This window comes from Phaenicophaeus curvirostris, chromosome 3, assembly GCF_032191515.1.
Source record: "Phaenicophaeus curvirostris isolate KB17595 chromosome 3, BPBGC_Pcur_1.0, whole genome shotgun sequence".
Taxonomy (NCBI): Eukaryota; Metazoa; Chordata; class Aves; order Cuculiformes; family Cuculidae; genus Phaenicophaeus; species Phaenicophaeus curvirostris.
Genome location: NC_091394.1, coordinates 29,558,339 through 29,573,197, shown reverse-complemented (window position 1 = coordinate 29,573,197; position 14,859 = coordinate 29,558,339). Strand labels below are relative to the sequence as shown.

The window sequence follows — 14,859 nt, the reverse complement described above, 5'->3', positions numbered from 1 at the left end:
TCTCTATTTCCTTGTATAAATCCATTTGGCCTTTTCTTGGAACTCATAAAGCTTCAGACAGTGAGGGTGAGGGATGATGTACAGGTGGGTGGTGAGATGGACTGGGCAGAGCACGTTCTGCACCAGGGCATGAGGTAAGAGAGAGAGTGCAGGGCTCTTTCTGGATCTCAGTAGGAAAGGTCTAATAAAAAATAGCTTAATAAAATAGCTATTTTAACAAGATAAAATAAAAAAAAATAATATAGATAGCAAGCAAATTGGGTGTCCCTTCAAATGCTGGATACCCTGCATTTGTGCAACATCAGATGGAGCCTAGATGGGTTTTCTCACAGTGCTGTGCAGATCCTGTCTGTGGAGAGGTTCCCTCTTTTTGGTCATTCAAGCTGCTATATGATTTCCTTGCAAGAAACCAACCCTAGTGATCATTTTACTGTCGAATAGAATGGATGTTCACATGAAAACTTTTTGCTGCACCTCTGGATAAACATGAGGATGGGCAGGCAGTGGAATCACCAGTACAGGGTGGGAGCTACCTGTGGGCTCCTTGGTTACTACAGGGCTGGCTGGATTTTTCCCATGATTGAGGTATTTGTGCAGCAGAGCCAGAAGCCACTCTGGACGGGCAGCACAGGCCAGGGTGTGCTCATTTTATCTGTCGTGTGGATCACTGACTGCTTGGTGTACAAAGGGCTCCGGGACAGGATCAATACAGGGCACCTGCCCAAACTCGTGTTTCGGTGGCCATGGGGCCCCAGTATGCCTGAACGCAGCACAGGCTGCCTGCTCTAGATACAACTGGTTGACAAATGGTCACTATAGGTTAGGTTTGACACGTGGAATTGTGGAGCAGAAGACAACCTGTGGTACAATACTGCATAGCCGCAACGCTGCAGATACCTAGATCCAGCTTGATGTTTGATAGAAATTAACCATACATTGTATAGAGGTGAGGGCTGACAGCACAGCTAGGGCATTGCTGTATAGAGTCAGCACCTATCGCCTGCAGTAATAAAAATGATGCATTTCCTTTCCTTCAGGAATCTTCATATTACTTTGGAAGCAGTTTCCCTTTCCAAGGCTCCTGCATCATGTCCTGCTGGCTCTTCAAGAGCTAGATCCCTGCTAGATCCCTACATCCAGCTTTTCAGTTCTGCTTTGTGCATGCCAGAGGGACTGTTTCAGAGCATGGCTTCCTCCCTCCTGCCCTCTGGTTGTCTGCAGCTCTTGCCATAGTAGTTTGCATGCAAAATCTGCTGTGTGCAGCCCAGTTATCTTAATTGTTTCTCTGTTCAGTGAATTGGCAGTTGGCAGTTAGCTTGCCCGCTCCTTTTTCTCTCATCTCTGCTATCTACAGGATTTACATAAATATCCTAAGGCACTTTGCTGTTGAATATGCAAATACGCTGCATCGGGGACTCTGATTTGTGAAAATTAAAAGACTGTTTTAATTTGTAGGACTTGACAGTTCAGGATTAGACCATCAGCAGTCAGACCATTTCTTGTGGTTTCACTCCTGTCCCCATGTTTCCTCCTTTGCATGTTTGTAAATCTGAACACAAAAGCATACATTTACCAGTAGGTTTACTGGTGCCAGTAAACATGCTTTTTCATGTCTTTGGCATGTAGGAGTGTGTGTCCCCTACCTTTAATTTCATTATTTTTAAAGATTAAACATCTCAGAATTTAAAACAAGAGCCTCTTATTGGCTTACTAATTTTCTTTTATTTAACGTGTGTGATGCATGGAACAGTGCTTTTTAACGCTTCTTAAAAGGAGTTGCAAAGATAACTTGAATACAAGCTAGGCTGTCAGATTCATGAGCAAACACAGTAGTCGGAAGGTCCAGAAACACAAAAAACCTGCTTGAAATAGAGACACTCCAAGACTGAAACTCTTGGCAGTGGACTAGCAGGAGAAGAAAGAGTAGATCAACTCAGGAAAGGGAATGTTGAAGGTCCTGGGCTTTAAGAAGGTGTATGAAACCCTTTAGTGTAGTTTTATGTGGAATACCCTTTCTTTAAAAAAGGCCACTTTTAGCACACTAAAAACATCACTGTGTTTGTTTTTTTAATTGTAAACATCATGCATCTTGTTTCTGATTTATGAAAATTAAGTTTTCTCGGACTTGCCTGTTTTAATAGATGACTTGAAAAAAATTTAGGAGACAATTAGAATTCAGGACAACTAAACAGTTTAAGCATCACTAAGTTACTCATCAAATCATTTAAGCTTTGAAATGTTACTCTGATTAAAACTAAAACATATGCAAAGGACTGTCTCTGTATATCATAGTATGTGCTTCCAGTCTGTCTTTGGCAGATACGGTAAAACAATTTTCTTTTGTAAGAACTGGAATTGAATGCATTTTGAAAATGGGAAAAATCAGCTTCTGGTTATTAAACTTCATGTAAATATGTGACTTAGTAATATCCCTAGAACAGTAACACTTTTTTTTTTTATTCCTGATCATTGCCCATAGTAGCATCACATACTCTGTACTGCCCAGCAAGTTAAACAGAAAGTAAACATCTTTGTTCCAGACTTTTATTTCTTTAAATATTTATTTGGCCAGTTTTTGCTGAATGAACTGGTGACTTTGCATCACTTGCCATTCACTTTCTTTCTGATGATTCTGTGCTATTGATGGAGAATTGGAGAGGTTTTATATTGTGTCTCTACCTTCCATTTACCCACCTGATGCTTTCTAAAGTGTTGTCTCTGTGGTACAATGGGAATATTTGAAGGCAGCTGTCACAGGAGACTGACTTTGTTTTTGAAGCCTGTTGCTACTCTGAAAAAAACCTGAAAAATTGCTGATCGATTACTTGTTTGTGTGGCAGCCCTGCAAAAACATCAGGCCAGTCTTACATCTGCACATTCAAGGTGCCATTTTGCCAGCAGCGGTGATGTGTATCAAAGCAGCAGTAGTGGATCCTGTAAGAACTATTGCAGCTCATTGCAAAACTGCTGGACTGGAAGCTATCTTTCCTACTTAGTGTGGCCCTCTCACAAAGGGATGAGTGGCAACAGAGTTTGAACATATTCAGCTTCTTCTGTTGCTGACAGTTTTCTCCCTTGGTAGGAGCAGAGAGGCACTGGTGCCTGCCCCTCTCAGTGTCGACGCGGCAGGAGAACAAGGATGGGAGATAGAGGCCTGGGCTCCTCTGCGGGATGGTGCCAGTGGAGCAGTCCATGGCAAGAGGGGCAACGTTAACTTGGCCGATTTCTTTCAGGTTGCTTGTTACTAAGATGTCAAGGGTCTTCTTTCTGGAGATGGGAACAAGAACCTGTGATTGCTCCACCTCCTGGCAGAAGTTACTGGACTTGTTTGGGCAGTGGCTATGTGATGCCTTTTACAAGCTAGCAATTTCAGAGTTAGAAATTTCATAGCGAAGCAAGTGAGGTGGTCTGCATTACATGGTGTTCAGGAGAAGGTAATCCATACAAAATCTTAGAAGACTTTATTCAGATGGTCTTGCCCCATCTTGAGGCTATCACAAGGTTCAAGGGACTTATATCTTTATCCTCTAGCTTTTTTATTTTCACATCAACAGGAGGAGTTGGTCCCTTTCTCCCCATCCCCCGAACAACCCATATGAGAAATTAGAAGACTGAAGTCTGCTGAGCAGTTACTTCTGATTTATGGCTGGATATGGGTCATAGAAATGTGATCACTGTGTCTTCTGCAAATCTTGCCACTCTTAAGGGGTTCTGGAATACACAGTATTTTTTTTTTTCTGATGAGGAGAGTAAAAAGGCAGTGATAGAGGGGTGTAAGTGTGCATGAGCTGACAGTAGTCAGGTATGTGGGGTTTGCGTGTGGAGTGAAGCAACTGAAATAAAATTTTTCGTCTAGCAGTGAGATATGTGAATATCTCAGCCTTTCTCTTTGTACATTGCATTTGCAGGTTTGTGATGCTTCCTTGACTTTCATTATTGAATCTGCAGCATTTTAAGTCTTAATCTACTGCAAATGCTAAGGGGTTACTTTTTATAGTCAAATTCTGGAAAATTTACTGTAGAATAAAATTACAATAAATCATTACTTAAATAGCCAGGCATAATAGAACTAATAAACTAGCAGTGGTGGATAAAGATGTATTTGCAAGACATCTCCTGTTCCAAGATCTCTATTTCATGGTTCAGCTGCAGTACACTACTTATGCTGTTGGGGATGGTAATTTCTGCAGTGTGATGATCCACAAGACGCATTGGCCAAAGGGAGGTCCCCTTTACATTGCTGTGGTGAGTGTACTTCATCACAGTCTTGTTGTTAATGCTGTCAAATAGCTTAGCTTATATGGAGCATGAATGATGTGTTGGAGAGATTAATTTTATTAGATATACTTATGACCAGTCTAGCTAACACCTCAGAAGGCATAGTTTACAAGCACTTGTGTGATTAGCCCAGTAGTTTTGTTTCATAATTACTTAAGTGTATTCATGGATGAAACGATGATTTCTGTCTGGAACTAGAAAGTTAATCTCTGGTAACCCTTGTGAAAAATAAAATTAATCTTCTACAGCCACCATTGTTTTCTGTGAGGAATGTAATCTTAAGTCTTTAGAATCCCAATATACTGTGAATGCATGTGTGTTTATAATGTGTGTGACTGCATAATTCTTGGTTTTTCTTTTAAGTTAAACCTCAGAGTACTACATTTTACAGTGCATGCATTCTGTAATACTTTCAAGAAAAGGAGGATATAGTTGAGTTCACTGACTGAATTGTCTTTATGTGTGTTTTTTAATTGATAGGATAGGTATTTTTGTGTTGTATTACATTTGTGTTTGATTTTACTACTCAAGAGTACTGAATTTGGTGGAATTGGATTTTGGCGATGTGTATCTGGGAAGACCATGTATATACATACCTTAGTTTGCTTTATAGAGTTCAGAATCTTTCTAATAATGATCAGTAAATCCACTTAATTACTATTAATACTAATTGCATGAATGTGTGCTTTAAGTGACCTTGAGAATATGTTGGCACACTAAGAGTGTCTCTGGCATGTTGCATACTAAAACACAGGGAAATAACTCTGATCAGTTTATTCTTCTTTAACGCTACCTCTCTTGTATTCAAAACTTGCATTTTAATAGTTATATATAAATAGTCCTTAGTTTCTGGAGGAATTTTGCAAAAACAACCTAGACAATTGAAAATTCAGTATATGGAGGGAAGGTAAATTATGTGGTATGTTGTCAGCTACTAAAAATTAGCAATGCATCTGCTAATGGTAACCCCATTTGACAAAATAATTGCCTTCCGCTTTTTAGTTATTGAAGCTTTACTGTTTAAAAACACCATTTATTCTGTTACACCATCCATGTATAGAGATCGCAGGTACTGTCAGCTAAGAAGGAATGGGTAAAGACTGTTGCTCATTAATAATAAAATGATTCATTGAGACTGAAAAAATAATGAAGGGGTTCCTAGCTAAATGTCTAAAGATATGAAGTGAAATAATTTTAGCGTATTAAAAATTTGCATTGAATACGACAAGGATAAAATCCACAGAAAATAATATATGTAAAACAATTAAAAGGAGGCAGTGAACATAGGAACATCTTGGATGTATTTAAGTCCTAAATAAAGCTACTTAATATTTATTCCAGATTTTTAAAAACTCTTACTTAAAAGCTGAGATACTTTTTTTGCCTCTTATTAATCTCCAAACATGCTGAAACCTCCCGCCATGGTTTGATATTTTGATCCCTTCCCCCTGCCAAAAAGCTTAGTGAGTCTTGAGGGTTGTGGGTTTCCTTGAGGCAGTACTTGGGTCTAGTTCACCTACTTCAAGAATTGCTTCTAACTTGAGTCAGCATCGGCCTTGCTGGCTGCATGCTGGTAGCCCGCAGCCTGTAGAGCTGTAAGATTGGCTTTCATAGGGACATGTCATGAAAGTGCAGGACCAACCGGCATTCACTCTGTTGTTTTTCAACTCTGGTTTCTAAAATCATCTGTTCTTCTCCAAAAGTTAAGGTGGTCAAATACTTGCCATCACCTTGTCATTATCTTTTCCTCCCTTCTTCATTTTCCATGGGATCTTTCTCTTCCTACCTGTTTTTAAATACCATCCTTCAATTATTTTCTATATTGAAGAGAGTGAAACATTTTTTAATACAGTTATTTCCCTTTCTCAAAAGTAATCTACATTGCTAGTTATGCAATGTTTTAGAAGCCTCCTGTACAATACAGCTGCGATCAGAATTGAAGGAAACAATATCAAAATATAGCAGGATTTCATTAGTAATAAAAATTGACATTGTTCAGACACAATCCTTTTAATATATTTCAGAGCTCAAAAGGTGATATGTTTGTATTGTTGATGATGTATGAACTGCTTCTGGGTTGTAGCAGAAGTGGTTCCCAAGTGTTAGGGAGCTGCAGGAATGAATGCTTCCATGCAGTAGTTGCATATGATCGAGACCTGCCCCCGTGGTTCAGCTGAGTGACCACATAGGTGATTGCTGCTGATTTAAGCAGTAGAACTGAGACCCTAGAGAGAGTCCTGATTTGACACGGCCTGAAAACTGAATTTGGTGCTTGTGTATGAGGCATGTGAAGGAGTGCATGCGAGGGAGGGAGGCATACAACTGGATTATCATGGGCTGGGGATGCTGAGATAATGCTGTACCACAGCAGTATTGTGGAAGGTGTGAAGAAAAACTGCTGTGTGCATTCATCAGCTGTTAGGAAGCTGTGTCCCATGGTAGCTCAGCTGTGGTGCCTAGAGTGGCAGTGTGACTCTGGTGTGGCTTATAACTTGGCCTGGGTAAACCTGGGAGCCTCTGTCCTGCTGCTGTCCTTAACTTGGAAGAAAAATGTAGAGGGCAAATGGCCCCTTCCCCATTTGTTTGGTGGAGGTTGGCTGACTGATTTCTCCATTTTGTTACTTCCTGTAAGGGAAGAATTGTAGCAATTTCTTATGTTAATGGTCAAATTCTTTAAAATCAAAGACATTTGTATTGCTGTCCTCAGTGCAACGAGGTAACTGCATTATCCCTCGCTCTGGGAACTCTGCTAACAGCTCTCTGTGTAACAGGAGACCAGCTCTTGTTTTTCAAAGAGAACATTGTTAGGCAATGTGGAACCTGAACAATTCCTCCTATACTGACAGGCTTACAAACTGCTCACCACCATCTATGAAATCAGTTAAATTGCTTAATTCTTTTATGTGCAGTGCTCCTTGTCCACAGCAATGGTCAATAATGTTGTGGAAGGGAGATAACTTCCAGCAGTTTTAGATGGGAACACTTACATAAAAAAACCAGTCTCTTAGTACAAAGATTTTGGTATAGGTTAGACAGCAGCAGTGTTGACACAAGCGTGATGATGAATGTAGAGGAATGGATTAGTTCCAGTTACTTAATTGCCTCTAATGAAGTTCAGAATACTTTTGCTATGTTTCATTCCAGAGTAATTTTTTTATAACAAAGGTATTTTTTTCTGCCTCTTCCTCTGCTGGTAAAAAGAAGAAACATTAATATTTCTTTATATTCTTGTACAGGCCGCTTTCTGATTCTGAACAGATCAACTTTTTAAAGAAAGCGAGACTATATATTCAGCAGCAGAAGTATGATGAAGCGGTAAGTCCGTTTTTGTATGTATCTCTAGAAACTTTTTAGAGGAACTTCTATGATATGTAAATACAAGGTCCAACACAAAGTAAATGAGAATAGTGCCATAGCTTTCAACCATGAGTTGGGGAAGAGACAAGAGAACGTGTTCTAACTTGTCACAGTGAGACAAGATTCAACTCAATTGTTTCACTAAGTAGGAGTGGATGCACGTTCAAATATAGATGTTTTCTTACCCTCGGTCAGAAAACGTCAGTGTGCACCAGCACACAGTGCTTTGTCTGTAAAGCAGTTTTTAGCTAATGACAACATCACTGTGCTCACTCACCCACTTTGTTTGCCATACCTGGTTCCCTGTGATTTCTGTCTCTTCAGAAAGATGAATTTGGTGCTCAGAGGAACCCATTTTTTGTCAGTAGAGGATGTGAAAGTAAAATCGGTGGAAATCCTTGACAGCCTTTCAAGAAAATGATCTCTGGAATTGCTTTGAATATTGGCAGCATTGTATGCCGCTGTGTGTCAGCTCAGAAGGGAACTATTTTGAAGGTGACCATAGCATTTAGATTTGTCTGACTTGAAATGATACTGGGTAATCATTTTTATTCTTTATGATGCACATCTTGCTTATTAACACAAATAAAATACCACTGTAAGTCTCCAAAATTTTGCATTTTTGAATCAGTTCTAATGAATAGTCCTGACTTGCTGTATTTTTTTCTTCATACTTCGTAAGCTGTTTGTAATCATTCTATAGCATACTAGCACACAATCTGCATTTATTTTTCACTCTAAATGGTAAACGGAGAGAGAAACTGTGGAATGTAGTTAATGTTCATGCTTCTTAGGCTCCTAGTTGCATGAAAAAAATTATCATGTCCTGCTTCATCATAAATCCTGCAGTTTTGTGCTTTTACCTGAACCAGCTGTTCTTGTTTTTAATTTAATATTTCAGTTTGTCAGAGACTGGGAGCCATATGTGGAGTCATTCTGTACTTTCCAGTACCACTATTACTTTTAAGTGTTTGCTACCACTCGTGTGACTGGGTACTTGATGGGTGCATTTTACCAGTGCTTGTATTCTAACGTTCACAGCGATAATTTGTAGAACTAAATGATGCAAAGAAGTCTTTAATTTTAACAGATTTAGTTTGGTCACCGACTTTTTTGTTACAAAGTACGTGAAAAGGTTGAATATGTAAGATTTCATTTAACCTGCCAGATGCATGAAATAAGAATTCCATTACGTGTTGGTGTTCAGCTCTTTTTTTTTAACCCTGAGACGTTTTTCAGGGTAACAAATTACTATTTTATGCACAGGACAGCTAAATCTATTTTATACCTTGTGCATTTTTATTTACCATATTGTAAATTGGAGAAAGCTCAGTTTAAATCAATGGATCTCTTTTGCTGTGGGAGCAGTTTTTCTTTTTGTTTTCCGAATAACTACTACTTGGCTGTCACACGTTTACTTATAGGATACATTTTATATGTTTCAGCAGTAGAACCTGCCAGTTTGTGTTGTTGGTCATATAGAAATTTTACCCCTTGTTCATTTGAGTGCCCTATGTGTTTTCATTCACTCTTGATCACTAACACATGAGGCTTGTGCCTGTGCCCTGGTTATCCTCAGCTTCCTATATATTGCAGTGTGGAAAGGTCAGTGCATTACCAGCTGCTGGGGTATAGATGATTCTTTGTCTTCTCAACTATACAGCTGTTTGCATTGCAAATATGTGTTCATACTTGTATCCTCAGGAATGACGTGATTTTGGGTGAGTTTGCCCATTGTCAAACTTGTGACCTCTTCAGTAGTTGACATGCCTTTTTTCTGTTGATGCTGTTAAATCCCAGCTGGATACCTGGACATATAGAGAAGTGTTGTTGTGTATGCTTAACTTTTTACTATACTCTTCCGTACATACCTTTTAATCACCAGAGAATCCTTTGTGACCACAAATCACACAGCTGAGCTTCCCATCTCTGAGTAAATCACAGGGGTCAGCACACCTCTGTGTAAGCAGTCACACTCACAGTGGGAAAACCCATGGTTTTTATCATGGTATCTCCCCAGTGGAGGTACTGAGTAAGAGAACCTGTGAGTAAATTATGGACAACCCTTCCTGTCCAAATGATTTGCATCCTGAGAACCCTGAGCAGCTGCTTTGTGAATGAAACTGAGGTTCCAGTTCAGTCGCTGAATTCACCTCTGGTGCTTGGGCAAAGTGCTAGGGGTACTGGGTACTGAAGAAGTGGAAGACATCAAACCCCAAGAAGGGGGTACTTCAAGCTATGGAAAGTGACCATGTTTCAGCTGCATCCATAGCTCTCCTCCTATGTAAATGTTATGCTTCTAGAAGCACTTGACTGGTTTTCTTTGAGCATTACTAGTAGTGGAATATATCTATGGCAGCGTGCTTGGTAGTAGGTGGTACTTGAGATGTGCTGTCTGTGTAGCTTTCACCATCTGACCACTGCCATGGCCAGAGGGACAACAAAGGAGCCAAATGATAGTTGACTTTGACCACCAGGAGTCCAAAGCAGCATGTACTCCAACAGCTGGTGTTTCGGCTAACACTGTACCTGAGTGCAGAGAAGACACGTACCAAGAGTGGCAAAACCGCTTGAGCTCCAGTTAGTATCAGTTAGGTTGATTTGTGGAACGGATGCTATTCTAAACTACTGCTTATATGTTTTGTTTGCCTGTAGGTATCTCTGTGCAAAACCCTGATTAATCTTGCTTTGGAAGGCTTGTCTTATTACCATACTTACGATAGATTATTCCTGGGTCTAAGTATTGCAATGGGTTTTGTGGGCTGGACAACTTATGTGATTTTGGTTATTATCAAGACCCATACCAATCTGACCAGGATTGTCCGGATTAATAATAAGGTAGGTTGGAAATATACAATAATTCTTTTCTATCAGTTTTCAGCATTGTATTTATGCTCAGTCTTTCTGTGTGGGAGACCAAATTGCACACCTTTCACTTCTTTTGACTACAAGTGGAAACTTGCAAGCTCTGAAGTTTTCTAGCTACTGTAATCCTACATAGAGTTACTGTTTGTCCGATTTGTTAGGATCAGTATTCCTAAGCAATGTAAGTCTTAGTGTGTAATATGCTTTCTCAGCTTCTTCCTTCTTACAGCTGTGCATTTTACTACATGCTAATGCAAGTATAAGCAAACAGTGATTTAAAACTATCAGAGAGTCTGTCTTTAACCAGAAGTCAAGTTTCAGCATTAATTATAGTGAAGTCAGGACTCCATTATAGTAATACTTGCTTAGAAGAATACAGACTTAAGGTCTCCTTTTTGATTTTTGTTCGTTACTGTAAGGGCAAAGAAAAGATTAGCATGTAAATGACTTTATTCCTCTCCTCTTTGGCAATGTGAAATCAGTTTTCAGAAGCTGTGCAATCCAATCATAACATTTTGAAAGTGTATGACCTGTTTTAATAGAAAGGTGAAATGTGGTTTCACATATTGGCTTGCTCTCTTGCTCTTTGTGGTTTGTAAGGTTGCAGCAGAAGATGTCAAAGATGAAGGAAACTCTCTTTGACAAGGCTATTATGGTTTGATTTTTCACAAAGTACAAAATACTAGGAAATTCATTTACTTTAAGTCATTCATCAGAAAAGGAATGCCTCATGAAGGTGAACAGGCAAAAAGGTAGCATTTCATTAGAGAAGAGTTAAAGCCTGGGGAAGGTAGAAAATCTCCCAAACTTCAAGAATTTGTTTCAGAATAAAAGGAATTGTTTCATTTGGTAATGTAAATGAGACTGAGCACTCACTTAGCATCTTTACTGCCTTCAATATATTACTCCTATCATGCTATCTTGAGAATTTTACTACTGGCAGAAATGAGATAGTCTTGGCCTTTAATGAAAATGATCAAACAAAATTGAAATGGAAAATATTCATAAATGCTGTACTGCATGATTTAGGTTTTTTTTAATCAACTAACTGAGAAGAAATAATCCAAGACGCATGTTATGTCAGATATGAACAAAATAATTACCATAAATAGACTGAGTATGGGGCATAATAATAACTACACTAAGCAAAAACTTAACATTTTTAGTTGACATCAAATTTTCATTTGGTATGTTGATTTTACTTGTTGAAGACAAATTTTGTGCTAGTGACACTGGTAGAAAAAAAAACCCTATGTTTCTTAGTTCCTTGTGTATAGAATTTTTCTTTCCTCAATTTTAGTAGGAGGGCCTTTTTAGTATTCCTAAATACTTAGGGAATCACAGTGTGAGGCTAATGCCTCATTTGAAAGTTATTTGGTTTATAGCTAGTATGGAAGCTACTTAAAGAAGTTTGCTGAGAAACTAATCTACCATTGACAAATAGTCTTCTGCAAAGCACAGCCTTATAAAATCTGAAAGAGCCTCTGAATAATGAAACTGCGTGTCCTGTATATATCAACTTCAAAATGCATTTGAAAAAACTTTTCTTTTAGAGTAATGTGTTGTTTTGCTTAGCAAGAAGCCTAACCTTTTAATCTATTTTTAAACATCTACAGAAAATACAAATCTGATTTCTGTTTTCAATGCATGACCAGCTATATTGGACTCTACAATATTTATATCTCTCTACAGAATAAAATGTTGATTGCATGTGTTTACTCATTCAGTGATAAGTTAGATTGTGTGCATATAATACCTACACGTACTCATCCTGTCCATATGTCAGCAAATGTAAAATTTAAAACTAAAAAAATAGCATTTGGTCAGCTTGCTATATGACATTTCTTCTTACTTTAATGGCATATCTTAGCAGAAATTTTATCTTAAAAATCATTTAGAACTTCCATTTACTGTCAGTTTAGATCCAGGCAGTAGTTTGTCAGTTATGAGATGGAGAACACCAGAAGAAATGTTAACTCATCTATGTGAACTGCTAATTGATTGTCTTTTCTTCTTAGCTTATTTAACATAGTTGCATATTTGTCTACAAACCTAATTCAAACAAACTGGTACGTAGAACAAGAAAACAGCGTCCTCAGTCATCACCTACACAATACACTGGAGACTGCTCAGTCACTAAAGCTGCCTTTGCTGTGTCAAGTTGCAATACTTAAGGATAAAATTGTTTAATTTAAACTTGTACATGATCTTTCCTTAACAGTAATTATTCTGATATCTGAATGTCCCTAAGTAAGGAAGAGTAGTTCAATGACCAGGTAAAAGACAGATGCAGAACAAGTGTCTAATGCTTCTCTTTGCTGGTACCTGATGATTAAGAACTAGCCTACCTGTCTGAGATTACCCATTTAAAAAATTTACTTTCCCTCTTTGATGTTCTTTCTTATAGCGTTCTCAGTCTGAGAAGGTGTTTCTTTGAGTACATGATGGAGACAATGTTCTAATCTCATATCTTGATTATTTTTTTTTCCAAAAGAAGCCCAAAGCTGGCATTGTAGGTTAGGATTATATATAAAAACACTTATAGCCATGCTAGGAACCTTTTAGTGCTATGGAGCTCTTGTATTTTGAAATTGTAGGTTCTTTAAGTAAGGCTTCCTCTTCCTGTGGAAGGTTGATCATGACCCTCCATCAGCAGCTGACCCTAGATCCTGAAGAGTTGGTTTTTTTTTTCCGGTAGGAGTTATTGCTTTATATTTTAATTTAATTAGTCTTCCTATAAAACATCTCAAGCAGATGGAAGAAATATATGGTAATGGAATTTTCATTAAATGTTTCTACGGTAATGCTCTGAACTTGAACTCAAAAGGTTATGGTCCAAGTCTGTTTTTAGAATCTAAATTTAAGAAAGTTCATTTTTCCAAGACCCCTAGTGTCTCTGATTTGCACTGGATTTCAAATGTCCATTGGACATAAATAACATTGCATACTTTGGGCTTCCAGATTATACAAGTGTACGTGCCTGTGAAGATTTTACTGCAGGATGTTATGTAGACATTTGGAATTAGATCTTCAAATCCTGCTGTTGTGGGTTTTTTTTTATCTGGCTGGAAACAGCATTCAGAGTAGTGTACATAGACACAAGGCCACTTGAATGACTGTGTTAAAATAACATTTGCTTTATTGTGTAACTAACAAATGGAAAATAGCATGTAGTTTGAAACATTTTATTGCTGTTTCAGGAATGTTTGTTCAACCATTTGTTTTTCAGGAATCTACTGTTCTCTTCTACAGTTTTGTCTTTGTTGGAATGGCAATATTTTTTTTCCTGTTGATTCAAACATGTCCTTGGACATACTACATATACTGCCTCTTGCCAGTACCAGTATGGTATGCAGTTGTGAGAGAGTAAGTGAAGAATACATTTTATCAAGAATGCTGTATAATAATAGATTTGAACTTCCTTTTTGTTGACAATTGTTGTAAGTTTGGGGGAAAAAATAGAAATAATTTTATTAAACTTCCTGAAATGCTTCCTGAGACATTCCAGAGGACTCTGGTTTATATTTCAGTTGACATATAGAGTCGTTTCCAAAGTGACTGATACAGCTGCCAGTTCTAGAAGATATCTTTTCTGTTAGCAAAAATAAATAGATGTCTTTCCAAGATGAAATGTTTTTAGTATTCTCATAACTGTAGCAAAAAAGTGCTAAAATCCCAGGCAAGTACCTGTAGCAGCTGATGACTTCTGTAAAATGGGACAGGTTGTTCCTTTTCTTCAGTAATTTTGATATAGCCTGATCCTGCAAAGCCTCAGGTGTGCTGGACTCCAGCTTCTTTTGGAGAATATGGGCTAGTCATGTTGAAGATTGTACTCTGATATTGAAGAAAACTTGTATTGTTTGGGGCTCCTTTTACTTCAAATCCAAAAATATTTGTTACCTTCTGATTTCTATTATTTAACTAATATACTGGCAATTCTGTAGATACCAACTTGGTATTATTGAGGGAAAATGAGACCTACTGCTGTTAGATGATGAGCTGCCCCGTAGAGCACTGGGAAAGCTAACTGTGTATTTTTTTCTCTCTCTAAAGATTCTGAATGTTTCATCAGTTATGACAGACATTAAGCACAGCACAACCAAAAATGCTCATAAACTCAGAGTCAATTTGGATAAAGAGTAATCAAAAGCTTGTCCAAATACTGGTGAAGATGTGCCAGAAATGGGAGGGGAGAAGCTGGAGGGTTTTATTGTAGATTTTACAGCAAGTAGAGCTGGGCGGAAGAGCCTCAGGCCATCACCTGCTGTTTAGAAAAAATACCAGAAACATTTCTCATGCTCTGACCCCCTCCCCGTCCTTCAGAGGTAAAATCCTATATTGTTTCTGTTTTTTAAAAAT

At 38.2% G+C, this 14,859-nt stretch overlaps 1 protein-coding gene across 2 annotated transcripts in view; it reads left to right on the top strand.

Moving 5' to 3' along the window:
- PIGN (phosphatidylinositol glycan anchor biosynthesis class N) overlaps positions 1-14,859 on the top strand; it is a 91,824-nt gene that overhangs the window by 37,792 nt on the left and 39,173 nt on the right. For both annotated transcript variants that reach the window (XR_011337150.1, XM_069853538.1), the window contains exons 12-14: positions 7,515-7,593; positions 10,291-10,473; positions 13,730-13,866. Coding sequence is in view for 1 of the 2 variants with exons in the window: in XM_069853538.1 (XP_069709639.1) it covers positions 7,515-7,593; positions 10,291-10,473; positions 13,730-13,866 (399 nt within the window). In the remaining variant the exon portion in view is untranslated. The remainder of the gene's footprint in view (positions 1-7,514; positions 7,594-10,290; positions 10,474-13,729; positions 13,867-14,859) is intronic.